The sequence below is a fragment of the Mobula hypostoma genome, chromosome 18 (assembly GCF_963921235.1).
Source record: "Mobula hypostoma chromosome 18, sMobHyp1.1, whole genome shotgun sequence".
In the NCBI taxonomy this organism is placed as follows: Eukaryota; Metazoa; Chordata; class Chondrichthyes; order Myliobatiformes; family Myliobatidae; genus Mobula; species Mobula hypostoma.
This window is the reverse complement of record NC_086114.1, coordinates 60,186,404-60,212,963: the sequence shown is the minus strand read 5'-3', so window position 1 is coordinate 60,212,963 and position 26,560 is coordinate 60,186,404. Positions and strand designations below refer to the sequence as shown.

At 41.8% G+C, this 26,560-nt stretch overlaps 1 protein-coding gene across 3 annotated transcripts in view; it reads left to right on the top strand.

Annotated features, from left to right (window-relative positions):
• ice2 (interactor of little elongator complex ELL subunit 2) overlaps positions 1-26,560 on the top strand; it is a 133,925-nt gene that overhangs the window by 38,664 nt on the left and 68,701 nt on the right. For 2 of the 3 annotated variants that reach the window (XM_063070968.1, XM_063070970.1), the window contains exons 8-10: positions 2,755-2,939; positions 12,320-13,268; positions 16,156-16,331. In XM_063070968.1, coding sequence (XP_062927038.1) covers positions 2,755-2,939; positions 12,320-13,268; positions 16,156-16,331 — 1,310 coding nt within the window. The remainder of the gene's footprint in view (positions 1-2,754; positions 2,940-12,319; positions 13,269-16,155; positions 16,332-26,560) is intronic. The other variant, XM_063070969.1, reaches the window with a different exon arrangement.

Genomic DNA, 26,560 nt, shown 5'->3' with positions numbered 1-26,560 from the left:
AGACAAAGCCTGAGCTCCTTGTACTTGTTGCATTCCCATTTTGACTTCTTCCTTGCAACTCTTAGCCCTGTCAATGATGAATTTGGTGAAAGGTTTTACCAGGATATTGCAATCATGGAGAAATATATCAGGGCAACTGGAATCCATCAATGCTGGCTGATTATTGCTGGAAACTTAAGTCAGAAGCCTCAGAAACTGAGTACAAGTGAAAATCATCAACAAGACATTTTTAGCTTAGTTGAACTATTGCAAAGCATCAGCACAGTTATGCAATTAAATGCATTGTATTCAATAAAAGTGAATTTCTTGTTTCTCCAAATTCTTACATGAAACAAGTAGTCTGAAATTATATTTGTGTTCAGCCTCAAACGGTCTATCATAACCCAAAAAATTTTGAGGAAGCAGCACTTAAGAAAAAAGTTATCCAGTGTAATAGAGCAAAAATTCGTAGGAAGTTAGAAGGAGCTTTTAAAAAACAAAAGAATTCAACTAAAAAAGTCATAAAGAAGGAAAAGATGGAATACAAAAGTAAGGTGGCTGATGATATTAAAGAGGAAACCAAAAAATTCCTCAGATACATAAAGTCTAAGAGAGAGGTGAGAATAGACATTGGATAGCTGGGAAATGATGCTGGGGAGGTAGTAATTGGAGATAAGGAAATGGCAGATGAACTGAATAACTTGCATCAGTCTTCACTGTGAAAACACTAGCAGCATGCTAGAAGTTTCAGTGTGTCAGGGTAGAAGTGTGTGAAGTTGCCATTACTAGAGAGAAGGTTCTTGGGGAATTGAAAGGTCTGAAGGTAGATAAGTCTCCTGGACCAGATGGTACACACCCTGGGGTTCTGAAAGAGGTGGCTGAAGAGATTGTGGAGACATTAGTAATGATCTTTCAAGAATCAATTGATTCTGGCATAGTTCTGGAGGAAATTGAAAATTGCAAATATCATTCCATTCTTCAAGAAGGGAGAAAGGCAGAAGAAAAGGAATTATAGGCCTGTTAGTCTGACATCAGTAATGGGAATATGTTGGAGTCAATTATTAAGGCTTGGGCTTTCGGGTTCTCAGAGGCACATGATAAAATAGGCTATAGCCAGTATGGTTTCCTTAAGGGAAAATCCTGCTTGACAAATCTGTTGGAATTCTTTGAAGGAATAACAAGGAGCATAGGCAATGGAAAATTGGTTGATGTTGTGCACTTGGATTTTCAGAAGGCCTTTGACAAGGTGCCACACTTGAGGCTGCTTATCAAGTTAAAAGCACATGGTATTACCGGAAAGATACTAGAATGGAGAAAGCATTGGCTCTTCGGCAGGAGGCAAAGAGTGGGAATTAAAGGAAGCCTTTTCTGGTTGGCTACTGATGACTAGTGGTGTTTCGCAAGGGTCTGTGTTGGGACCAATTCTTTTTATGGTAATGACTTGGGTGATATAACTGATGGCTTTGTGGCCAGGTTTACAAGCGATGTGAAGATAGATGGAGGAGCAGGTAGTTTTGAGGAAGTAGAGAGGCTACAGAAGGACTTAGACAAGGAGAATGGGCAAAGAAGTGGTAGATGGAATATATTGTTGGGCAGTGTATGGTCATGCACTTTGATAGAAGAAATAAAAGGGTAGACTATTTTCTAAATGGAGAGGAAAGGAGTCCTTGCACAGGATTCCCTAAAGGTTAATTTATAGGTTGCGTCTGTGGTGAGCGATGTTAGCATTCATTTCAAGAGGACTGGAGTATAAAAGTAAGGATGTAATGAAGGGGCTTTATAAAGCACTGGTGAGGCCTCACCTGGAGTTTTGGGTCCCGTATACAAGAAAGGATATGCTGACATTGGAGAAGGTTCAAAGAAGGTTCACGGAAATGATTCTGTGATTGAAAGGCTTGTCATATAAAGAGCTTTTGATGGTTCTGAGCCTCTGCTTACTGGAATTCAGAAAAACAAGGGGTGACCTCATTGAAACCTTTCAACTGTTGAAAGGCCTTGATAGAGTGGATGTGGAGAGGATGTTTCCTATGGTAGGGGAGTCTTAAGACCTGAGGACACAGCCTCAGAATAAAGGGGCATCCTTTTAGAACAGAGATGAGCAGACGTTTACTTAGCCAGGGAGTGGTGAATCTGTGGAATTCATTGCCCCAGATGCCCGTGGAGTATATTTAAGCCAGAGGTTGGTAGATTCTTGATCAGTGAGGGCACGAGGGGATTTGGGGAGAAGATGGGAAATTGGGACTGAGGGGAAAAATGGAACAGCCATGATGAAATGGAGCAGACTCAGTGGGACAAATGGCCTAATTCTGTTCCTACTTCTTATGGTCTTATGTAGTTGAGGGTTAGAACACAATAGAAATTTAGCAGGGAGGTTTATGTATCATAGGATTTGGAAAATTAAGTATTGGTTCTTCAGTGGGGAATTTAATGAGGAGGAATGAAGTTTACTTATGTTTAGTCCAATGTTTCTTCAACCGGTATTACCAGAATCATGTTAACAGAATTTCATCTCCATAAATCTGTGTATATTTTATGTCACTTCTGTTCCTGTAAACCATCTCTCTTCTGGTTCACAGAACTCTGTGAGGAATTCCAAATTATATTGAGTATTCTCCTTCAAAGGTTATTTTTTATTTGTCTTAAGAGATTAGTTCTTCTTTTGATAGATATTCTTCACTTGATAATCGTCCTCTGATGTCTGTAAATTTGGGATTAATTTTTATTGAAAACCTCCTGAGCCAGTTATTATGATATCTTTCTGTTCTGTTTTCAAAGGAAATAAAATGGAGAAAGTGGTCTTCATTGAATCGCCTCTGCCCAAGAAAGAACTTGCTATGAGAGAGAGGAACTTGCTTTTTTATGAAGTTCCTTTAGATTTAATGATGTCCAAAAAAAGTTACACAGCGGTGTCAAATTTGACATTGGACAAACCAGAAAGCAGCGTCTCATTTGAGGAGAACGTAAGTTACTGAGCCTTTATTTTGAGACTATTTTCTGACAAGAATTGCAGATAAAAGTTGGAGCAGTACTTTGGTTATTCTGTACACTTGGTATATTGTGTATCCTTTTGGACACCACACTGCAAAAAGTATGTGACAGCAAAGGAGAGAATGCAGAAGTCATTCACCAGTGTGTTACATGGAAGAGAGGCTATAGGTATGATTACATAGGCTGGGTTTATTCTCACTCGAATGTAGAAGGCTAATAAAGTGGTATAAAATTGGATAGAAAAAGTGCAGAGGGATATGGGTCTAGTGTAGATGAATGGGAATGATGTAGCTGTACATCATGGTTGGCGTGGTTGTGAAAGACTGAAAGGACCCATTTCTGTGCTGTGCTATTCTATAATTCTTTGAATCTTGTCCCCTCTTCAGAACCTAGCCTTGCATTGCATGTTCCCCTACTGCTTGCCCAAGTTCTCCTGACCTCTGAAGCTCTTCAAGCTACCTCTTTAAACACTTTCAGAGCATGACCAGATTTCTAATTACCTGACTTTTGCATGTTTTTAAGGAATAAAGAATTAATCTTAAATTTAACAACTTTATTTAGTTAAGTTTTCAAATTTAATATTACTATTTGTTCGTAGATGTATATGTAGACTTTTGCCAGTCCTTACATTTCCATACCCAGAGACTGGGCTCCTCTTTCAATGTTGTCATTACTCAGGACCTCCTTCCACCTCTCCTACACCCATCCTTCAGCATCACTTGAATCTACTTTTATCTGGAAGATAGTTTTTTTCCAGATTGGGCCCTCCTGAGTTTATGCAGCAGTTCCTGCAGTTTGCTGGTTAAATCATCAATAATAGAAGAACATAGAAAACCTACAGCACAACACAGTGCTGTGCTGAACATGTATTTACTTTAGAAATTACCTAGGGTTACCCTTACCAGTCCTCTATTTTTCTAAGCTCCATGTGCCTATCCAAGAGTCTCTTAAAAGACCCTGCTGTATAAGCCTTCACCAGCACAGTGCTCCAAGTGGGGTCTGACCAGGGTCCAAAATAGCTGTAACTATTTTGACTATCGGCTCTTGACTCAATCCCACTGTTCATGAAGACCAATACACCATATGCCTTCTTAACCACACAGTCAACCTGCACAGCAGCTTGGAGTGTCCTCTGGACTCAGACCCCATGATCCCTCTGATCCTACACACTATCCACGACACCCCCAACCTTTGTGTCATCAGCAAATTTACTAATCCGTCTCTCCACTTCCTCATCCAGGTTATTTACAAAAATCACGAAGAGAAAGGGTTCCGGAACAGATCCCTGAGGCACACTACTGGTCACCGACCTCCATGCAGAATATGACCCATCTACAACCACTCTTTGCCTTCTGTGGGCAAGCCAATTCTGGATCCACAAAGCAAGGTCCCCTTGGATCCCATGCCTGCTTACTTTCTCAATAAGCTTGCATGGGGTACCTTATCAAATGCCTTGCTGAAATCCATATACACTACATCTACTACTCTACTTTCATCAATGTGTTCAGTCATATCCTCAAAAAATTTAATCAGGCTCATGAGGCATGATCTGCCTTTGACAAAGCCATGCTGACTACTCCTAATCATATTATGCCTCTCCAAATGTTCATAAATCCTGCTTCTCAGGATCTTCTCCATCAACTTACTAACCACTGAAGTAAGACTCACTGGTCTATAATGTCTTGGGCTACCTCTACTCCCTTTCTTGAATAAGGGAACAACATCTGCAACCCTCCAATCCTCCGGAACCTCTTCCGTACCCATTGATGATGGAAAGATCATTGCCAGAGGCTCAGCAATCTCCTCCCTCGCCTCCCACAGTAACCTGGGGCATATCTCGTCCAGTCCCGGTGACTTATCCAACTTGATGCTTTCCAAAAGCTTCAGCACATCCTCTTACTCAATGTCTATATGCTCAAGCTTTCCAGTCCACTGTAAGTCATCCCTACAATCACCAAGGTCCTTTTCCGTAGTGAATACTGAAGCAAAGTATCCATTAAGTACCTCCACTACCCCCTCCGGTTGCATACACACATTTCCACTGTCACACTTGATTGGTCCTATTTTCTGATGTCTTATCCTTTTGCTCTTCACATACTTGTAGAATGTCTTGGGGTTTTCCTTAATCCTGCTCATGGCCCCTTCTGGCTCTCCTAATTTCATTCTTAAGCTCCTTCCTGCTAGCCTTATAATTTTCTAGATCTCTAACATTACCTTGTTTATTGAACCTTTTGTAAGTTTCTCTTTTCTTCTTGACTAGATTTTCAACAGCCTTTGTACACCAGGGTTCCTGTACCTTACTATCCTTTCCCTATCTCATTGGAATGTACCTATGCAGAATGCCACACAAATAACCCCTGAACATTTGCCATACATTTCCTTGCGAACATCTGCTCCCAATTTATACTTCCAAGTTCCTGCCTGGTAGCTTCATATTTCCCCTTACTCCAATTTTGCTAACTTGTCTGCTCTTATCCCTCTCCAATGCTCTGGTAAGAGAGATAGAATTGTGATCACTATCTCCAAAATGCTCTCCCACTGGGAGACCTGACACCTGACCAGATTCATTTCCCAATGCCAGATCAAGTACAGCCTCTCTTCGTAGGCTTATCTACATATTGTGTCAGGAAACCTTCCTGAACACACCTAACAAACTCAACCTCATCTAAACTCCTTGCTCTATGGAGATGCCAATCAATATTGGGGAAATTAAAATCTCTCATCACAACAACCCTGTTATTATTGCACCACTTTTTTCATCAGGTGAACTGTTTTTGAATTGTTTGTTCAGGGTTTTTATCTCATTTCTCAGGTGGCAAATCTCCCTTTCCCTCCTGTTTCGTTGCTGTGGCGGTTTAAGATCCACTTTCTTCTCCATTGGCCCGAATCGCTCTTGAGCAAAGTTGAACACAACGGCTGTGTGGGGAGTCAATTTTCCTGTAGATAGGTCCTGCCAATGTAACTTCTAAGACGCAATCCAGGTCATCATTGAACTGCTTCAAAGATACATTGTCTGATGATCTAGGTCATCTGATCCTCTCTTTCCTTGATAAATGGATTAGGGTGTCCAAGGGGGCACTCACTTGGTCCTTACTTTGGTACTGGGGTGGCTCAGGTGTGGAGAGATCTTCAGCTCTGTGGGGTGCTTCCTGGCTGGAATTCTCCATTGTCTCACCAGATGTTGAGTCTGTGCATTGCTCTTGAGTTGTCTTTATTCCACAACTGGACCTGCTTTGATGTATCTGGAGGCCTTTGATGTTTTCGCAGATTTTGCTGCAATGGCTCTTTGCAGTGAATGCCTCCCTGGTCAATGCTGTTTGCTTGAGCTGTTCGTTATTGTATTTCCAATCCTGGCCATTATTGTTATGTCTGCCATATTGAGACCCTCATCCTCTCCCACCTCCCCACCCCGGGAGACTCTGGAGATATTGCATATTTAGTTCATCCGTAGCTCGTGTGGTGCCATGGTGTCCTCTTGCGAGTGCTGCACACAAGGTTGCTAGCTTGTGTACCCATGCCAGTCTTTCCTGGAAATCACTGGTGAACCAGATGTTGCTTGTATCATACACTGAGGTGCTCTCCTCAGTTACCTGACAAGGTAACCGTAGCCTTTGAACAATGAGCATAAATAGAAAAGTTCACAGTACCCCTAGAATGTTTAAGCCAAACATTTGGACTGCTTTTTCGTGGCAAACAACATCACTGATCCCAATTTTTTTTAAAAGCCAGCATATTGCTCACCGTATGCAGTCCAAAAATATAACATCATCTGCAGTTTGGGGAGTCCCGATTTGCCCTCTCCAAAATCTTAAGAGGAACTTGTGAGATTAATTGAGTCTCATTACAATCCTAAACCATCAGATATTGTGCACCGCATATTCAGTTAGAAAATGAATCATTAGCAATGTTTATTGCTGAATTAAGAAAACTTGTGATTATGGTGCTGTTCAAGAAGTTATGATACGTGATCGCTTAGTTGTTGACGTGTATGATGTTCACATTTAATGTCACCTCTTGGCAGAATCAGAGCTCACACTTAAGTCAGTTTTTGATGTTGCAAATGGCATTGAAGCGGTAGATAAAAATGCAGCTTTGTTGCAACAGTGCAAGGTACAAGAAGAGGTGACATCCCTATCACCTACAATTGCAGCAGATTACACTGACGTTAACAAAGTGTCACCAGCTAAGAAAAAAGGGAATTGTACTTCGGGGTTCCGACATTACAGTTGTGAACTTCACTAGAAGCCTACTGACTGTCATCAACGAGACTCCGTCTGCCATACTTGCCAAAAGAAAGGATGCTTATCTCGGCCACCGTCCAAGCTGGAATGTTCCACGGCAAAACAGTACACGGTTATGGAGCCAGAGGCATTTGTAATGCACTCAGATGGTCTTGGGCCAATTCCCCTTATATGGGTAGTTTCAAAGGTTAAAGGCAGAATCCATTCCCTTTAAACTTGACACTGGATGTCCTATTACTATATGCAGTGAAAAGACAAGGGTAGACTCGTATGTTTGGCTCTGACTCTTTGTAGACACTTACGCCACCACATTACAAACTGAGGACTTACATGGGGGAGCAGTTAACCCTTCCTAGTATGAGGTGACCGGTACTGAACACAATATTCCAAATGTGGTCTAACCAGATTTAATTTTTAAGAGCTGCAACATTACCTCATAGTTCTTGAACTCAATCTCCCGACTAATGAAGGTCGACACACCATATGCCTTAACCACCCAATCAACTTGTGCAGCAACTTTGATGGATCTATTGGTTTTGGACTCCAAGATCCCTCTGTTCCTCCACACTCCAATCCTGTATTCTGCCTTCGCACTCAACATTCCAAAGTGTCTAATTAAGGCAAACATCCTCCTTCACTGTCCTATCTAACTATGCTAACCATTTTTCAGGGATCTTTTGACTTGTCTCCTTATCCCACCTGCTTACCATTCCTATGGTGTAAATCCTACCCTAGTGAGACCTCTCAAAATTTATCACCTGCCAATTTACCCATTGATCAATATTTTGAGTTTAGTGTCTGTAATCTGAATTTACAGTCCCCACTCACATTACCAATCATATATGACAATATCCAAATCTGTGTTTGCAATTCAAGTGCAATTAACTTGCATTGAAGGTGCATCTCGTGTATTTGCTTTTGAAATATCAGCATGGCAATTTATCTTTCTTGAAGATAAAATAGAACCAAGTTCTTTTTATAGAAGGGTAACCTGGCCTGTTGAGTTTCTCCAGCATTTCGTGTGTATTATTTTATAGAAGCTGGAGCTTATGACCAGTCAGCTCTGGGGCTAAGTTACAGTAGGATTTTTACCTAATGAAAAAAAGTGTTATCCATCATTTGGTCTCATACGATGCATGTGATTACTGTCTCTGTAAACATCAGGACTTCTGGTTGAACAGTTTATCATATGATTGTAATGGCAGTGTGGAAGTTGTATTAAGGTCAGGGTTAACATAATATCCAGGTATGGGTAGACTGTAGATAAAGTGCAGACAGCCCAAGAAAGAAGGGTCTTTGAAGAGCATAGCTTTCCCTTGCACATCAGGGGCCTAGTAAGCAATTCAAGGCAGTCATACCAACAAAGGGAGAATTGCTTCACTATCTTCAAAGTTTTGGTTGTCAACTTCTGGTTTCTATTGACTTTTAATACCTGTATTGTGATTGGTGATTGTTCTTGCAAGTAAGGAATTCAAATTCAAATTCAAGTTTAATTATCATTCAGCCATACATGAATACAGCTGAATGCAACAGTGTTCCTCTGGGGCCAAGGTGGAAAACATACACAGCACATTCAAAATAGGGAGCAAAAAAAAAATCATGCTGAAAAACCATACATATAGCCCAAGTGCCTGAGTGAGATGTCCCTCAATTTGATGGTACAGTTCTCGGCAGTGCGCGAACAAACATTAGTACGCAATCCAGCCTGTCATTCCACCGATCAAACACCGGAGGGCAGCACTGATAGGAAAGGCCAGCTCCCAGCTGAGCATGGCTACATGGTACCACGCTACATGGCTTCCGGTGTTTCCTCTCCTGGACTGCAGCACCAGGCAAGCCCCCGACTTGCTACAACCAAGGCCATGCAGCTACTTTGCCTTGACCACTGTTACACCACTATCAAGAATGGTTACAATGCTACCCCACGAGGGACTTCGGCAAGTCCGAACACCTGGCTGTACTTTTACTCCCGCTGTACAGGCAGAGACTGAGCACTGCAAGGTATTGCCTGGGAAGATGGAGGAGCTCTTACAGGATTGCTTTCGATTTGTGGATCTTTGAATCTAAATGAATACACCACAGTCATCACCAACTTCATCAAGACCTGTGTGGATGATTGTGTGCCTTTGAGAACATATCAGACATACCCAAACCGAAAGCTGTGGATGAACCAGGAGATTTGTGGTCTGCTAAAGGCTAGATCTGTGGTGATCCCAGAATCATGCAAAAAGTCTAGGAATGACCTACAAAATGCTATTTTAAGAGCGAAAAATCAATTCCAATTGAAGTTAGAGTCAGAATCTGATGTACATCAACTCCAGCAGGGTTTGCAGGCCATTACTTCCAACAAGGCAAAACCTAACACAGACATCCCACCCTGCAAAAGCTCATTTCAGGGAGGTAGCACCCCCACCCCCGCAACCCCATATACCCCCCCGTTGACCTCCAAGAGTGTATGTAATACTTTGTTTAGTGATTTTGTCTAACCTGCAAATTGGGTATATGCAGCAAATGTGACATTAAAATATGTACTTATATTATCATTATTACAACTTTAAGCAAGTCTACAGGGAGTTTGGCCTCATCACATAGGACATCAATAGAGTAGCTCCTTAGCAGCTAGCCAGCTAGTTTAAATAACATTAGCCATGCTAATGAACGAATGACACCTGTTAAACTCACCTCAACATGTCTTTTACATTTTAATTCACCATGGGCAATAGAAAAGTCACTGTTGCAAACAGTGCAGCGAGCAACACCGTCATTATTTTTGAGGTCGATTGTAAAGCCCGCCCACAGAGAAAACTGATAGGTCTACTTAGCAGGGGTCCCCAACATTTTTTGCACTGCAGACCGGTTTAATATTGACAATATTCTTGTGGACCGGGCAGAGGTGGGGGGGGGGGTGGGTGTTAGTCACGACAGGAATATAGGTGATAAGTCAATAACATCATAACATTTTCAGTAACGTTTGGATATTAAACACACAGTGCATATTTTCCTTGAATGAACATATAAGATCATTGCAACACACCAATATCGCTGAATCAGTGGGAGCCCTGGGCTTGTTTTCCTGCAACAAGATGGTCCCATCGAGGGGTGATGGGAGACAGCGATACTCGAACGAGGTTCCTTATTTCCAGTCTATTCTGCAATTTAGTTTTCGTTGCATTCATTGCAGAAAACTCCGCTTCGCAGCGATATGATGTTGGAAATGGAAGCAACGTTTTCAGTGCTTTCGTGGCTATCTCAGGATATTTAGCCTTGACTTTGATCCAGAATGCCGGCAGAGATGTTATGTCAAACATACTTTTCAACCCGCCGTTATTTGCAAGCTCGAGGAGTTGATTTCCTTCCCGCGCTGACATGGATGACGCATGCGTAATGACCTCGCGTGCGTTCAAGCTCAACAGTGGGCGTGACAGGGAATGAGGAAAGGTGCAGCCGACTCATATCGCCAAATCATATCATTTCCTCGCAGCCTGGTGGTTGGGGACCAATCTTAGCACGAAGAGAGACCAATCAGGATGCTCGCTCTCCCTCTCAGAAAAATCTATTTCCAGGATATTGTATATAATTTCTGGGCGTCAGGGAGCTACTATCGATATCAGGTAGACTCCCAGATCTTCCGAGAGAGGTGGGATGTCTGCTAACATCATACATAGCTGTGATGCTTCACTCAGGCACACTTTGAAAAGGAGAATAAAGCTACACTTGTGCAAATCCCTGCAGTACCTGGGGACCCTGTGATCTCTGTCTCAGAGGCTGACATCAGAACATCTTTCAAGAGGGTGAACCATTGCAAATCTTTGGGGCCCCAAATGTGCACCTGGTAAACTGAAGATCTGTGTCAACCAACTGGCAGGAGTGCTCAAGGACATCTTTGATCTCTCGCTACTATGTTTGGAAATTCCCACCTGCATCAAAAGGGTATCAATCGTACTAGTGCCCAAGAAAAGAATGGTGAGCTGCCTCAATGTCTACCACCCAGTTGCATTCCCACCTACTGTGATGAAGCACTTTGAAGGTTGGTCATGACCAGGATAAACCCCTGCCTAGGCAAGGACCTGGGTCTGCTGCAATTTGCCTACTGCCACAATAGGTCTACAGTGCATGCAATCTCACTGGTTCCCCCACTTGGCCTTGGACCACCTAGACAACACAATACCTACATCAGGTTGCTGTTTATTGATTACAACTTGGCGTTCAATACCATCATGCCCTCAGTACTAAACAACAAGCTTCAAAACTTGGGCCCCTGCACCCTGTCTGCAACTGGATCCTTGACTTCTGTTCTGATTAAGATCCCCCATAGCCACCTTTCCAATCTGTTCTTGCGGCTATAATTTTCTAGTCCTAGCAACATGCTCATAAACCTCTGCACCCTGTCCAGTGCAACCACATCACTCCAAGTACATAATATTTATGTTGTGAACTAACAACATTGTGCACATTTCCAGCAGAGCTTCCATGCTCTGCCATTCTGTGGCTTGTCTGGTAAAAGGAAGCATTCTGGATTTACTAATAAACAACCTTATTTATTGGCTTATCTTGTTTAACGATCTACACATTCAGCAAGGTCCCTCTATTCCTCCAGAGCATTCAGTATCCTCTCATTTATTCTGTACTCCATTCCTTCCTGCACTGTTCCTAACGATTTAACTGTCTGAATTAAATACCATTTCCAACATTTCCTGACCACTGGCCAGAACATTTGGCCATGACAGTGTAACACTGACTGTGAATCCATAAGGCTCATTTCTGTATCACCTGCAGACTTATTTATTGTAATCACAATATTTAAATCTAAGAAAAAAATCTACAAAAGTTAAGGTAATATGTACTGTACCCCTTAGAACTTCACTGCTAACAACAAGAGAACTATGCTGCTGTTGCTTTTGTCAAAAACCTTTTTCCATGACTATATCAAAGTGAGGGAAAGCTGTACTGGTGGATAGGTAAGAAGGAACAGGACTTTACTGGCATGGTTGGTTAGTGGGAGCTCTGCTGGTGTGATATATTTGTTCTCTCTCACATACTGATTTTCTAAATCTGTTTAATGAGGTAACAGTGACTATTCCTTTTGTTTAATATGGGTATTATATTCCCAGCAGGATCAGAGATCTGTTAATGCATGCACAACCAGTGACCTGGATTTTAATGCCGACTTTACTGAATTGGAGACTTTTGGAACAATTTCCTCAGGGTTGACAAAAAAAACTCTGCTGAAAGATGCTGTCCCCAGCACTTGCAGACAGGCCTTGAAGCCCAAAGCTGCCAGAACTGCTCCCATAACAGGGGACAATAAAGAACAGGAACTTACTAAGACACAGTCACCGGCTGAAGTGGTGACCAAAAAGTTAATTCAGGGCGATCAGCTTCCCTCGTCACTCTCCAACCCGAACAGTGGCAGAGAGTTGAACACAGTGGAAAATACTGATTGCAGAAGGCCTTCCATTTCAGATCAACAGAAGGATAACCCAAAGAAAGAGGTTAGAGTCCAAGGAGACAATAAAACATTGGCAAGTGATAACCGGAATGAAATGGCTAATTTTAAAGGAATGGAATCTGATAGTAGTTCGGATGAAGATCAGCTGATCATTGATACAAGCTTTCCAGTTGACAGTGATTCTTGTGACTTTGAGCAAACTGCTGGAAGTGATATGGCACCCATTCCAGAGAAGCTTGATCATCAAGGTCCCAAAGAAGTCATTCCAGACACGCCTCGGTCACCCTCTCCTGATCAGAATCCACCCAGCAGCCAGAAGCTGAAGACCAAGAGCCGGGCACAGAAGAGGGTAGCCTCCAAAGCCCTCCTGAAGGAATTTGATCCGGTTGGGCAGATTCTGAGAATGCAGTGTAAACTCTTAAAGTCCACTCCCAAGAAGCCTGTTGATCAGCCACAAGCAACACAAGAATCAAGCTCACCGGGCCAGAACCCTCATGGGCAACCATCACTCGACCGGAACCCTATCACTGGCTCCGTTCCTGAATCCCACACTTCTACCTTCGGGAATGTTTCTAGTTTCTTGGAGAAGGCCCCCCAGAACACAAAGGCAGGTAAGAATTAATAAACTTGCTGTTAAGCAATTTCAAGTCAAAGACTGAGGTTGTGATGATTGTAACCTGTAAAAAATATAGTACATCTCCCCTGCTGGTGCATTCAGGCAGTCTAGAGTTGACAGTCTATATTCTGGTGATTAAATCCAAGATTCCTTTAGAAGTCAGGAAAGAGGCATAAAGCTTATTGCTTCATGATAGTTTTATTAAGAATTGATAGAACAAAAAAGAGGAACAGAGCAGAGACAAGAGTCACTACTACTTGAGGAAAAGAGAGAGTAAAAATGGCATCTAGTATAAAACAGCTACTATTGTACCCATAGATATTAGAAAAATTAACATTCTAATCTATAAATAATAATCCAACTAGAAAGTACTTGGTTAATACTGCAGTAAAACTTGACCAATGAGCAAACACTTATACACTTAAAGCAAAGCCTTTTCCAATGCCCCCATATAGTCGACAGCTCTAGCTACGGGATACCAGAACTTCATGGCTTTCACTACGTCAGCGGCCTGCCCACGCAAACTCTGTCGCTTTACATCATCAGAGCACTGCCACTCATCTAGCAACTGAGAGGTTTGCTCCGCCCAAGTCTCGTACTCCTCTTCCCCCTCGGGGGTGGGCATTATTCCAGAGAATAGGCGGAGTCTACCATAGCAGAGACTTCGGACCTGAGCATTTTTCCATTTATTCGCTAGAGAGGTAAGGGCAGATACTAACTCAGAATTCTCACTCTTCCCTGGAGGACGGGGAAATAATTAGACATTCAAAATCCAACTACTCCTTCTCCTCACTCCTCAGAAACAATAGAACCCTGTCTTTGAAATCTCTGGCCTCAGCCTCGGGAAGCTCGACTTGTGATTTGGCCTGCTCCGTACACTCCCCTCCTCCCTGACAGTACGGACAGGCCATGGCCCCGCCTCACCTGGGGCACCGATAGTAGAGGGCAGTTCCACTGCCGTTACGTCAGCACTAGTCTGAACTAAAGCAAGGTCTGTGCCCGCCATTTTATCAAACCTCCACCCTGCAAGCATAACTTTGTCAACAACTTTAACAGTACTCAAAAGTCAAATTAACAATTCAACCGGTGCAGGAATATCTAAGCCACTCAACACACGCACATTAGTTACCAGTAACTGCCATGGAGGCACACCACCATTCCTCCCCAGCAGCATCCATACCAGCACAGACTTAAGCACACAACCCACTAGTTCAATGCTCAGGGCAATCACACAGCATCCAACGAAATCAATCCCGAACAATGCCCCCACAATTGTAACCCCCAGGTTCGGTGGGCTGTGTTAGTCTGGGGAAAGACACTCTTTGGCCCGCCAAGCTTGTGAAATCTTGTCTGTGTGTATGCTGCGTGATGTTTTCCCTTGTTACAAATCAGTACCATGAAATAACAAGCAGTACACCATATGCAGTTTAAAGATTTAGCTTTATAATTCTTAACTTGAGTAGAGGAAAGAAAACAAAAAGAAACCGTCTATTGTGCATATTGGAGCTCACGACTTTCCTGTCTGTTTGTTCTCCACCGATTTCCCCTGGGCGTAGTCGACTCCCGAGCCCATTCCACATCCGCCCCCATTCCACATCCACTCAGTCCTGCAGTCTATGACCTTTCCATTCTGGCACCTTCTCTCTCCATCTTCTGCCGAACAAAAGTCCGCGAATACCTTCTCTCAGACACACCAAAAAGAAACAGCACACCTCTCATTGGATGGCGCACATTCCAAAGCCCCGCTATCTCTAGTCACAACCCAAACACTGCCGCTACAAAGAAACCATGACATTAGCAGGGAAACCTTACAGAGCGTTACACAAGAAATTGAAATCCATTTATCTAAATAAGCTACTTGGTAGTGAACTGTATGAAACTACCAGACTGTAAATGGACCAGATGTAAAAGCGCATCTTATCCATTTATACCATTTGGGCCTGTCATACCCTTTATGCAGCTCTAGAGCAATGAAGCTGCCACCTGAATAGTAGAAGTTGTAAGAAGGTGACTCAATAGTATCTCCTGAAGAGTATGCAGAGATGAGCAATAAATGCCTTATGAACAATGCTGACATTCTGCAAGAACAAGAAATGAAAGAAAGTACAATTGGATATCCTGAAGAATTCAGTCCACAAATAAGAATTATACATTCTGTCATTTTTACATATTTAACTTAAGACCCTTAGCCTTGCTGTTTCAGTGAGCTGCAGTTTAAGTTAGGTGCAGGATATGGTAGTACAGTGCAGGGACTGTTACAGTGAGGGCGGGCAAGATTGGGAGAACTTTGCTGGTGAGTAAGGTAGAGTACAAGCAGAAGCAAGCCAAGGGAAGAGGCATTTCTTTTTACGTTCAGTTGCCAATTTGAAGCAATGAACCCATGTGCCTGCAAGTTTGAATCTGAAACAATGAACCCACATCCCTAACTGTGAAAATAATGGGCTCTGGATATGTCCATTATTGTCACAATTAGTCAATAAAGAGCCATAATTTTACAGTGGGCCTACTAAGGAGAATTCTGCTTTTTCAAGCCCGTGAAAGTAGATAGAAACTAATACTCTTTATCCTTAGTGAATCTAATTATATCAGTTACATAAAGTGACAACACTTTCATTGTGTCATGGTAACATAGTGGTTAGCACAACACTTTACAGTGTGGGCAACCTGGGTTCAATTCTCGCCTTGCCTGTAAGGAGTTTGTACATTTTCCCCACGACCACATGGGTTTCCTCTGGGTGCTCCAGCAAGGATTAAATCAGGTGATTGCTGGGTGGTGTGGCTTGAAGGACCTATTCTGCACTGTTTCTCAATAAAATGTCTAAATAAGTAAACAAGACTGGGCCATGTAGAATTTGGAATTCATGCTTTGTTATATGGTTTAGGTCTCTTGTCAGAAGACCTCCTGAATTGTGAAGAAGCAGCATCTGATTACATAACACCAAAATCTGGGAATGTCATCTACAAACTCTTCAGTTTGTCTGACCTTCTCATACTTGTGCGTGGAAGTATATGCAAAACACAGATCAGGCCACGCTCGAACAAAGGAGGAAGGAAAAAGGTGAGTGCTTCCCTTCCCAATGCAGCAGACAGAAATCCACACTCCCCTGTATTAAGGAACATGCTCTTCTCTTCGCTGAATTGCAAAGGTTTGGATTCAAATCTCACTCCGATTCTGTAACCTGAAAATTCCAGGCTGATACTTCAGTGCAGCACTGAGGTGGTTCAACACTAGGGTTGTTGTGTTTTGATTGCAATTTTAGGATTAGATTATAGTTCAAATTAGATGTCCTTGCAGGTGGATGTAAATGATCATGTGCATTATATCAAAGAAATCAAAGAGTCATAGAGCACTACATAGAAACAGGCTCTTCAGCCCATCTAGTCCATGCTGAACTATTATTTTGCCTAGTCCAATCAACATGCACCAGGACCATAGCCCTCCATGCCCTTCCCATCCATGTATTTATTGATATTTCTCTTAAATATTGAAATCTAATATGCATCCACCACTTGTGCTGGCAGCTAGTTCCACACTCTCACCATCCTTTGAGTGAAGAAGTTCCCCTCAGATTCTGCTAGTAGGGAATGTAGGGTAACTACTCCAGTTGCCCTGGTCGATATGTATTCCTCAAGAAGAACCATTTGGAAATGTTTTCTGGACATTGTTATATGTAGCCTTTTGAGCTAGTTGTGCATGTTTTAACTGTCATAATTATTGCAACTGTGAGAGCTGGTTCCATAGCACTAGAGTGTTATAAAGGTGTGAAAGAACCAACAATTAGAATTTTTTACAGCTCCTGCGAAGTGTTTGCCCTCCTGAGCCACAATTACACAATTGGGACTTTAAAAGAATGAGAGGTGGTCTTATACAAACATATAATTTATACAAAGCATCAAAGAGGTATTGGCAAGGTAGCTTCTGAAAATATGTTTCCCCTTGGGTGTAGGTAGAACTAGAGGGTATAGCTTCAGTATAAGGGGCCATCATTCTACAGGGAGATGAAGAGTTTTTTCTCACATAGAGTTGTATCTCTCTGAATTTCCTTACCCCAGAAAGCTGTAGGAGCAGTATCATTGAATATATTCCAGGTAGAGAATGTTAACCTACAAGGGAATCAAGTGGTGCAGATACAGAAAGTTCTGTCTGAGGTGATGGTTTGTTCAGCCATGATGGAATGGAGTTGCACTCCTCCTTGTCCTGTTTCTTCTCATCTGTGTTGTCTCCTACCTCAGCACAAGCCAAGGTGTTCCTGCACTGCTTGAAGCATCTGCACTAAACAGTGTGTGTTTAGTGTCCCTTGGAGCTAATGCTGTGCCATATCCAGTCTTTGTTTTTGAGCAGTGATTACATGTCATTGTGTCATTCTCCAGCACTAAGAGGGAAACAGGTTTTTTGGTCCAGTGGTGCATGCAAGGATTCCTTATCAACAATGATTGAAATCTTTGTGACCTCTGAAATCTTCCAGGTTTCTGATTGGCCGCTTTGGCTATTTCGACTGAGAAATTTTAATAACATTGTGATATGAAAGTGACATGTTAGGTTTTTATTTCTCCATCATTATTGTAGCTTGAATGTTCCATTCAAAGGTCAAATTTAATGTCAGAAAAATGTCTGAAATGCTTTTTCTTCGCAGACATCCACAAAAACAGAGAAGTGCCCCAAAGAATGAACGACGGTTAATCGTGAGAACCCCCAAAGTCCCCTCCCCCCCGTTCCCCCCTCCCGTGCGTAAGCGGCAGCAAGCAATGATCCTCCCCCCTCCCACCACCAGCAAAACAAAAGCGCATCGGTACTGTCACCAAGCCCAAGCGTGTGCTAAACAATAGCAAAGACACAGACCAATCTACCTCAAACGCTTCGCATTTCATCCGACCTTCAACAAACCAAAGGTTCTGTCTCTCCCTGGCAAGGGAGAGGGAGGTGTCCCCCATTTTCACAGCGAGCGGGAGACATAACAACAACCCACTGGTTTACGATATTAAAAGTCTGTTTTGTTGCTTTTTTTCGAGCTTTGTGTCGAAAGATCACAAAGACCTCAGGTCTTCGGGCCCATGGTGAAAGATTTTTCTGGCCTCCCCAGCAACACACGAGTCTCCTGCCATGACACCGATCCTCGATCCAGAGCCCCGAGATCTTAGGCTTCTGAACACAATCGAGATTCTCAGGCCAAACCCTTGGCATGTCGAATAGCGGCCAGTCGCGGAACCCCGAGAACGGGTCCCGTTCCCGCAAAGAACCGAAGCCTGTAGAATTGTAGAATTATTACAATTAAAAGCAGTGTAATTCTTTAGCAGTCAAACTAAACTGTAACGTTAATACATCTCCCTACCACAATTTAGGAATGCATTTTGCTCCTGGTTTTTTGAATAATATTCAAACAGTTAATAATTGTGCTTCATTGTCAAACCATTATTCCTAGTGAGCTACCTGGGCTTTCACAGGTATTGTGTGACTGTTGCTATTCTGTGAGGCATAACTAAAGTCATTGTGAATGTTCACTAAATTATTGCTTTTCACTAGTGTTCTTGTCAATCTGTACATTGGTTTATGTAGTAATAGAATTGTCTCTGAAAGCTTTCTGTTTCCTATTTATGAAGAAGGAGGAATCTGTTCAAGGATGCAGAAACTATAAATCAAATCTCGGGAATATCCCGATAAGATCATAAGAAATGTGCTCAGGAGAAACACACAAGGCCCCTGGACCCGCTCCACCATTCATTGATCATAGCTGATTTTCCCATTGGTACTCTTCCTGTATTGTCTCTCCATTCCTTGATTTCCTGATATCAAAAAAATCTGTTAATCTGTTTTGAATGAATACAATGACTGGTTCTCCACAGCCCTCCAGAGTAGAACATTTTGAAGATTCAGTACTGAGTGAAGGAATTTTCTCCTAATCTTACTTGTGAACAACCTGCCCCCTGTTCTCAAAGTGTGCCCCCTAGTTTTGAATTCCTCAGGGAAAATATGCCCCCTGCAAGTCCTAGAGAATTTTGTATGTGTTGATGAAATAGCATGGTCCTTTGGCCTACTGAGTCCTTGCTAATTATTAACTTATTTTACACCAGTCTATTTTATTCTCCACCCCAAGAACTTCTCTCAGATTCTGCTGCTCACATACATATTTGGGGCAATTTACTGTCATCAGTTATGCCAGCAATCCACACATCTTTGAGATGTGGGGAAACCTACATAGCCACAGAGAAACTCCACACAGACAGTGCTAAAGGTCAGGATTTAATACAAGTCTCTGTTTTTTCTGTGTGGCATCAGCTCTACTAGCTGTACCAGTCCTCTCCTGTCGCTCTTCCAAACCCTAAAAAGTACAATCTCATTCTACTCTCTCTCTCTCCCTATACAGCAAGCTCCTCATTTCTGGAATCAGCACTTCCTCTATGGAAAGTACAGTGACATGCAAAAGTTTGGGCACTCCTGGTCAAAATTTCTGTTAGGTAAGCGAGTAAAAGATTACCTGATTTCCAAAAGGCATAAAGTTAAAGATGACCCATTTCTTTAATATTTTAAGCAAGAAAACTTTTTTATTTCCATCTTTTACAGTTTCAAAATAACAAAAAAAAGAAAAAGGGCCCTGAAGCAAAAGTTTGGGCACCCTGCATGGTCAGTACTTAGTAACACCCCCTTTGGCAAGTATCACAGCTTGTCAACGCTTCCTGTAGCCAGCTAAGAGTCTTTCAATTCTTGTTTGGGGAATTTTCGCCCATTCTTCCTTGCAAAAGGCTTCTAGTGCTGTGAGATTCTTGGGCCGTCTTGCATGCACTGCTCTCTTGAGGTCTATCCACAGATTTTCGATGATGTGTAGGTCGGGGGACTGTGAGGGCCATAGCAAAACCTTCAGCTTGCGCCTCTTGAGGTAGTCCATTGTGGATTTTGAGGTGTGTTTAGGATCATTGTCCTGTTGTAGAAGCCATCCTCTTTCCATCGTCAGCTTTTTTACAGATGGTGTGATGTTTGCTTCCAGATTTGCTAGTATTTAATTGAATTCATTCTTCCCTCTACCAGTAAATGTTCCCCGTGCCACTGGCTGTAACACAAGCCCAAAGCATGATCGATCCACCCCCGTGCTTAACAGTTGGAGAGATGGTCTTTCCATGAAATTCTGCACCCTTTTTTCTCCAAATATACCTTTGCTCTTTGTGGCCAAAAAGTTCTATTTTAACTTCATCAGTCCACAGGACTTGTTTCCTTGTTTCCTTGTTTCCAAAATGCATCAGGCTTGTTTAGATGTTCCTTTGCAAACTTCTGATGGTGAATTTTGGCTGCAATGAGCAAACGTATGCTTGGAGAAAAAAGGGTGCAGAATTTCATGAAAAGAACCCCTCTCCAACTGTTAAGCACGGGGGTGGATCGATCATGCTTTGGGCTTGTGTTGCAGCCAGTGGCACAGGGAACATTTCACTGGTAGCGGGAAGAATGAATTTAATTAAGTACCAGCAAATTCTGGAAGCAAGCATCATACCGTCTGTAAAAAAAAAGCTGACGATGTAAAGAGGATGGCTTCTACAACAGGATAATAATCCTAAACACACCTCAAATTCCACAATGGACTACCTCAGGAGGCGCAAGCTGAAGGTTTTGCCATGGCCCTCACAGTCCCCTGACGTAAACATCATCGAAAGTCTGTGGATAGACCTCAAGGGAGCAGTACGTGTAAGACGGCCCAAGAATCTCACAGCACTAGAAGCCTTTTGCAAGGAAGAATGGGCGAAAATCCTCCAAACAAGAATTGAAAGACTCTTAGCTGGCTACAGAAAGCGTTTACAAGCTGTGATACTTGCCAAAGGGGGTGTTACTAAGTACTGACCATGCAGGGTGCCCAAACTTTTGCTTCAGGTCCTTTTCCTTTTTTTTGTTATTTTGAAACTGTAAAAGATGGAAATAAAAAAGTAATCTTGCTTAAAACATTACAGAAATGCGTCATCTTTAACTTCATGCCTTTTGGAAATCAGGTTATCTTTTACTTGCTTAGCTATTCACAGTGACAGAAGTTTTGACCGGGGTGCCCAAACTTTTGCATGTCACTGTACATCCTTTTTTAGGTAAAGAAATAGTCTAGGTGTGATCTTGCCAATGCCCTATTGCAATTACAATAAAATTAGTCAACTTCGGTAATTAAGTCACGTGTTATATAGACCAACATAACATCTACCCTCTTACTCAGCTGCTGCACCTGCATATGGGCTTCTGTAAATTTACCTAAGTGCCTTTAGACATCAACATTATCTAATTCCTTAACCTTTAACAAATACTTTGCTGTTCTATTGGGTGCAGTAGTGGATGACACCAGAATTTTCCACAAACTACGTTAGCGTAATGCTGTTACAGCTTGGAGCATTCCGGAATTCGGAATTCAATTCTGGCGCCATCTGTAAGGAGTTTGTCTGTTCACCCCATGAATCACGTGGATTTTCTCCAGATGCTCCGGTTTCCTCCCACAGTCCAAAGACGTACCAGTCAGTAGGTTAAAATGTTGATACAGTATCAATCCCTGTAGCACCTCACTAGCCATAGCCTTCCTACTCTTTGTTTTCTGTCTGATAGCCATTTCTCAATCCACTTCAATGTATCACTCTCTTGTACTACAACCTTGATGACCAACCTCTTATTAAATTTCGTACAACAATTCAAATGAATCTACTGGTTCAGTTTTATCTGTTTATCTAACTTACCCAAAATTGAAAATTGCAGAAAATAAAAATTAGGAATTTAGATTTGAAGCTGTAGATTTGAAGTTCCGCGGTAACGTTCAATAAAGACAAAGTGTTCCAAAGAATTTCGCAGGAGAGTTATGACAACTTAGTCAATGAAGTGTGTTTTAGAATGCCTTAGTGGTGGGTCAGTCGAGAGGGGAATTGTTCGGAATACCGGTGCTGAGATGCATTGCCACCGATTGCTCCACTGCAAAAAGTAGTGTGGTCGAAACTGGAATGCATAAGGAATTAGAATTGGAGGACCACAGATATCTGAGGTTTAGAGATAGAAGACACAGCAGATGCTGGAATTAGGAGCCACAGACAACTTGCTGGAGAAATTGAGTGGGTCTAGCGTGAATCTGGGGAGAAAAGAGCTGTTGATGTTTGGGGTCGATACTCTTCAGGGGAGTTGTAGAGCTGAAGGAGAGGTTGGACATAATGGACCATATTGTGCACTACTCTGGACTTGTCTCTGATTGTGCCTTTTTTTTTGCACTAATGTCTTGTTTTTACGGTCTTTTCTCTCTTGCTACGCATGTATAATTTCTGTATGATTTACATTCTATGTGTTGTCGGTACCTACGTCCTATGATGCTGCTGCAAGTTCGTTTTTCATTGTACCTGTACTCACCATTCTTGTGCACATGGCAATAAACTTGATTTGGCTAGAGGAGCGGGAGCGCAATGTAGGGATTTAGAAGTAAGAATGAAAACCTTCAAATCAAGGTATTGCTCAGTGGGGAGCCGGTCAGGATGTCTTGGTGGTAAGCTGGATAAACCTAGAAGCTAGGCGAAGATTAGAGATTTCTCAGCATCACAGACTCTATAGCATGCAACTGCTAAGCACTATAGAGTTCATTTGACTTCTGTCTCTTCCACCTCTTTAAAAGAGCCAGTTAACCAAGTCCCTGCCTTTCTCTGCCGCTCTAGTCATATTTGCCCTGACATTGTTAGAAAACTATTATTGAACCTGCTTCCGTGCCCTTAAAGATAATGCTTTCCAGATCATTGTAACTTGCTGAAATAGTCTCTTAATCATTTCTGACTTTTGCAGAAATTATATTAAATTTGTGTCCTCTGGTTTGTGACTGACTCACTACTGGTGGAGTTGAGAAATCTCTAGCCTTTTCCTTGCAGGTGTATTTTTATCTAGCTTACTCACCAAGCCAGTTGCAGTAGTTAAAAATTACCTCAAATCGGCCATATCAGTGCAAGATGCCAAAGATTCCTGAGTCTAGGATATCTTCCACATTTAATGTATTTCTGTAATCTCTTGTGCTAGTTTAAGAACTGTTATTGAAAGCTCACAAAACTGGCCATATCACCAGATCAAATTAATCACCATTAGTGAGTCTTGGCTAATTGCGCCCATTTCCAGGCCTTTGAGGATGCTCTTAAAATTAAGCCATTTTATTTGTCATCTTTTATGGGCTTGATTTAAAGGCTTTTTAAAAAAAATATTAAGATACTGGCTGCTGTACCTCAGTATATCTATGGTTCTGTATTTTTTGTCAGTGCTTTAAATTTGTTTTGCTCACAGTTAGTGAGCACTGATTAAAAATGTTTTTTTTCTAATAAACTCATTCAGCTGTGTTAATCAACCATTACCCCTCTGAAATATATCAATGTACATTTTAGCTGCAAAGTTTAATTTTTTAAAATATATTTTAAAATGTTGCCTGTTGCTTTGGCTTATGGGAGATTTTATTGGTGATTGCAAAATTGGGTTGAGTGAAAGTTTGAGCAAAGGACAAATTTTGAATGCAATTTTTGCACAGATTGATAATCTAATCAAAACTGAGAAATGTTGCACTGTTTCTCTTAACTCGTTCTTGTCAGCCTCTCTACTCTTTTGTAACTGAAGTATTTCATCCATAATGTTACTGTAAAATTTTTTCTTCACTTGGAGCTTGACATTTTTGTGGCACCTAGGAATGGATACAATGCTCATTGGTAACTTGTGTGGTCAGTGAGTCCTAAGTAAGGGAACAGGTCCTACATTTCACTGTGTCTGTGCCAGTGTTTCCATAGTAATCCTTTTGCCCCAGAGTCTGCACATAGCTTTCTATGCCTTGGCGTTTTGTGCTACTTAAATCTTGTGAGCTTCTTCACAGTACCTGCCCACTCAGGCAGTTTGTTCCAGATATTGCCCTAACCCCTAGATGAAAAAAGTCTTTCTTAAATTTCACCTAGATGTCGTAATCCTCGCTTTAAACCTGGTTACTGACACCTTTACTAAGGCGAAATGTTTTTTTGCTGTCTGTTAGGTTGATGCCTCTCATAACTTTGCATTGCTTAACCAGGTAATCCCTCAATCTTTTTTGCTCCGAAGAAAACAAACTCACTTTTTCATTTCTCAAAGCTGAAATGTTCCAACCCAGGTAACATCCTTTCTCGACTGCAAACACATCTTTCCAGTAATATGATTTACAGAACCGCACACAGTTTTCTAGCGGTGACCCAGATAATGTTCAAAGTTCAAAGTAAATTTATTATCTATGTACATATATATCACCATATACAACCCTGAGCTTCATTTTCTTTTGGACATACTCAAGAAATATATAAAATAATAAATAACAGACTCAGTGAAAGACTGCCCAATTTGGGCATTCAACCAGAGTGCAGAAGACAACAAACTGCAAATACAAAAAGAAAGAAAGAATAATAAATAAATAAGCAATAAATATGAGAACATGAGATGAAGAGTCTTTGAAAGTGAGCCCATAGGTTGTGGGAAAATTTCAATGATAGGGCAAGTAAAGTTGAACGAAGTTATTCCCTTTGGTTCAAGACTCTGATGGTTAAGGAGTGTTAACTGTTACTGAACCTGCTGGTGTGAGTCCTGAGGCTCCTGTACCTTCTCCCTTTTAGCAGCAGTGAGAAGAGTGATTGTCCTGCGTGGTGGGGATCCCTGATGATGGAAGCTGTTTTCTTGCGATAACATTTCGTGTCGATGTGCTCAATGATGGGGAGGCTTTACCCATGATGGACTGGCCTGTTTCCACTCCTTTTTATTGGATTTTCCATTCAAGGACATTGGTGTTTCCATACCAGGCTGTGATGCAACCAGTGAATGTCCTCTCCAGTGCACCTCTATGGAAGTTTGTTAAAATTTTGGATGTTGTGTCAAATCTCTGCAAACTCGTAAGGAAGGAGAGGCATTGCCGTGCTTTCTTTGTAATTGCACTTATATGCTGGTCCCAGGACAGGTGCTTTGAAATCATAACCCTGAGAAATATAAAGTTGCTGACCCTCTCCACTTCTGATCTTCTGATGAGGACTGGCTCATGGACCTCTGGTTTCCTTCTGAAGTCAATAATGAGCTCCTTGGTCTTGTTGACATTGATTAAGAGGCGGCTGTTGCCAGATTTTCAATCTCCTACCTATATGCTGATTCAACACCACCTTTCATTCGGCCTACAACAGTGGTGTCATCAGCAAATTTGAAGATGGCATTGAAGCTGTGCTTAGCCACACAGTCATAAGTAATTCGCTTTTATATTTGTCCTGGATGAGTATTTTGTTTACCTCCTTAAACACTGTCCACCTTCAGGAATTTGTGGAAATAACCATTTATTCCTCAAAACTTCCTGCCCCTCATTGTGTATATCCAAGTATAACTAGTCCTTCCAAAATGGATTAAGTTCCATCTGCCATTTCTGTACCATCTTACCAACTGCTCAGTATCATTCTGTAGCCAAAGACTGAACACCTCCAATCTTTGTGTCATCTGTGAGCTTACTGATTGTACCTTCATTCACATCCATATCCTTAATGTAAGTAGAAGACTGCATGGGTCCCAGTACTAATCCATGCAATACTCCACTGCTTCCAACCACAAATAAAACCCTCAGCCATCACCCTCTTCCTCTTCCTCTTACCAGCAAACACATTCCAGATCCAATTTTTCAACTTGCTCTGGTTCCCAAAGGCTCTCACCAGTTATCTGTGTGGGAACTTGTGTAACTTAGTCCCAAACATAAAATGTGAAAACTGCACGTGAGCTGTTGGAATCCAAAACACCAACATTAGAGAGCTATCTAGATAAATTTAAGTGTTTCAGCTTTAATTATTGCACCCATTTATTGAGACAGTTTCTGAGCATTATTGAATTAATTTTAGGTAACTTTTGAGAAATGTATGGTGTTGGTGCATATTTGCCGTTTCTGTTTCAGTGAGAATAGTATCGTATTGGTTTCTGTGCTGGTACTGTTTTGAGTGAGGTAATATCACTACGCTCTGTCTTTATCTGGAATTGTTGCCATCCTTTCCCAGCTTTATAATTACCTTACAACTACTATGGTGAACAGTGAGAGGGAAAGAGCAATGTTAATTGACAGCAACCAACATCTATAATTACATTCATTTAGAGATACAACATGGAATATGTTCTTCTTGCCCTTCAAGCTGCACTGCCCAATAACCCCAACACCCTCGATTTCACCCTCATCTAATCTTGGGAGAGCTTACAATGACCAGTTAACCTACCCAGTACTTTTTTGGACTGTGGGAGGAAACCAGTGGACCCGGAGAAAGGGGGAGGACATATAGAACTTCTTGCAGAGCACGCCG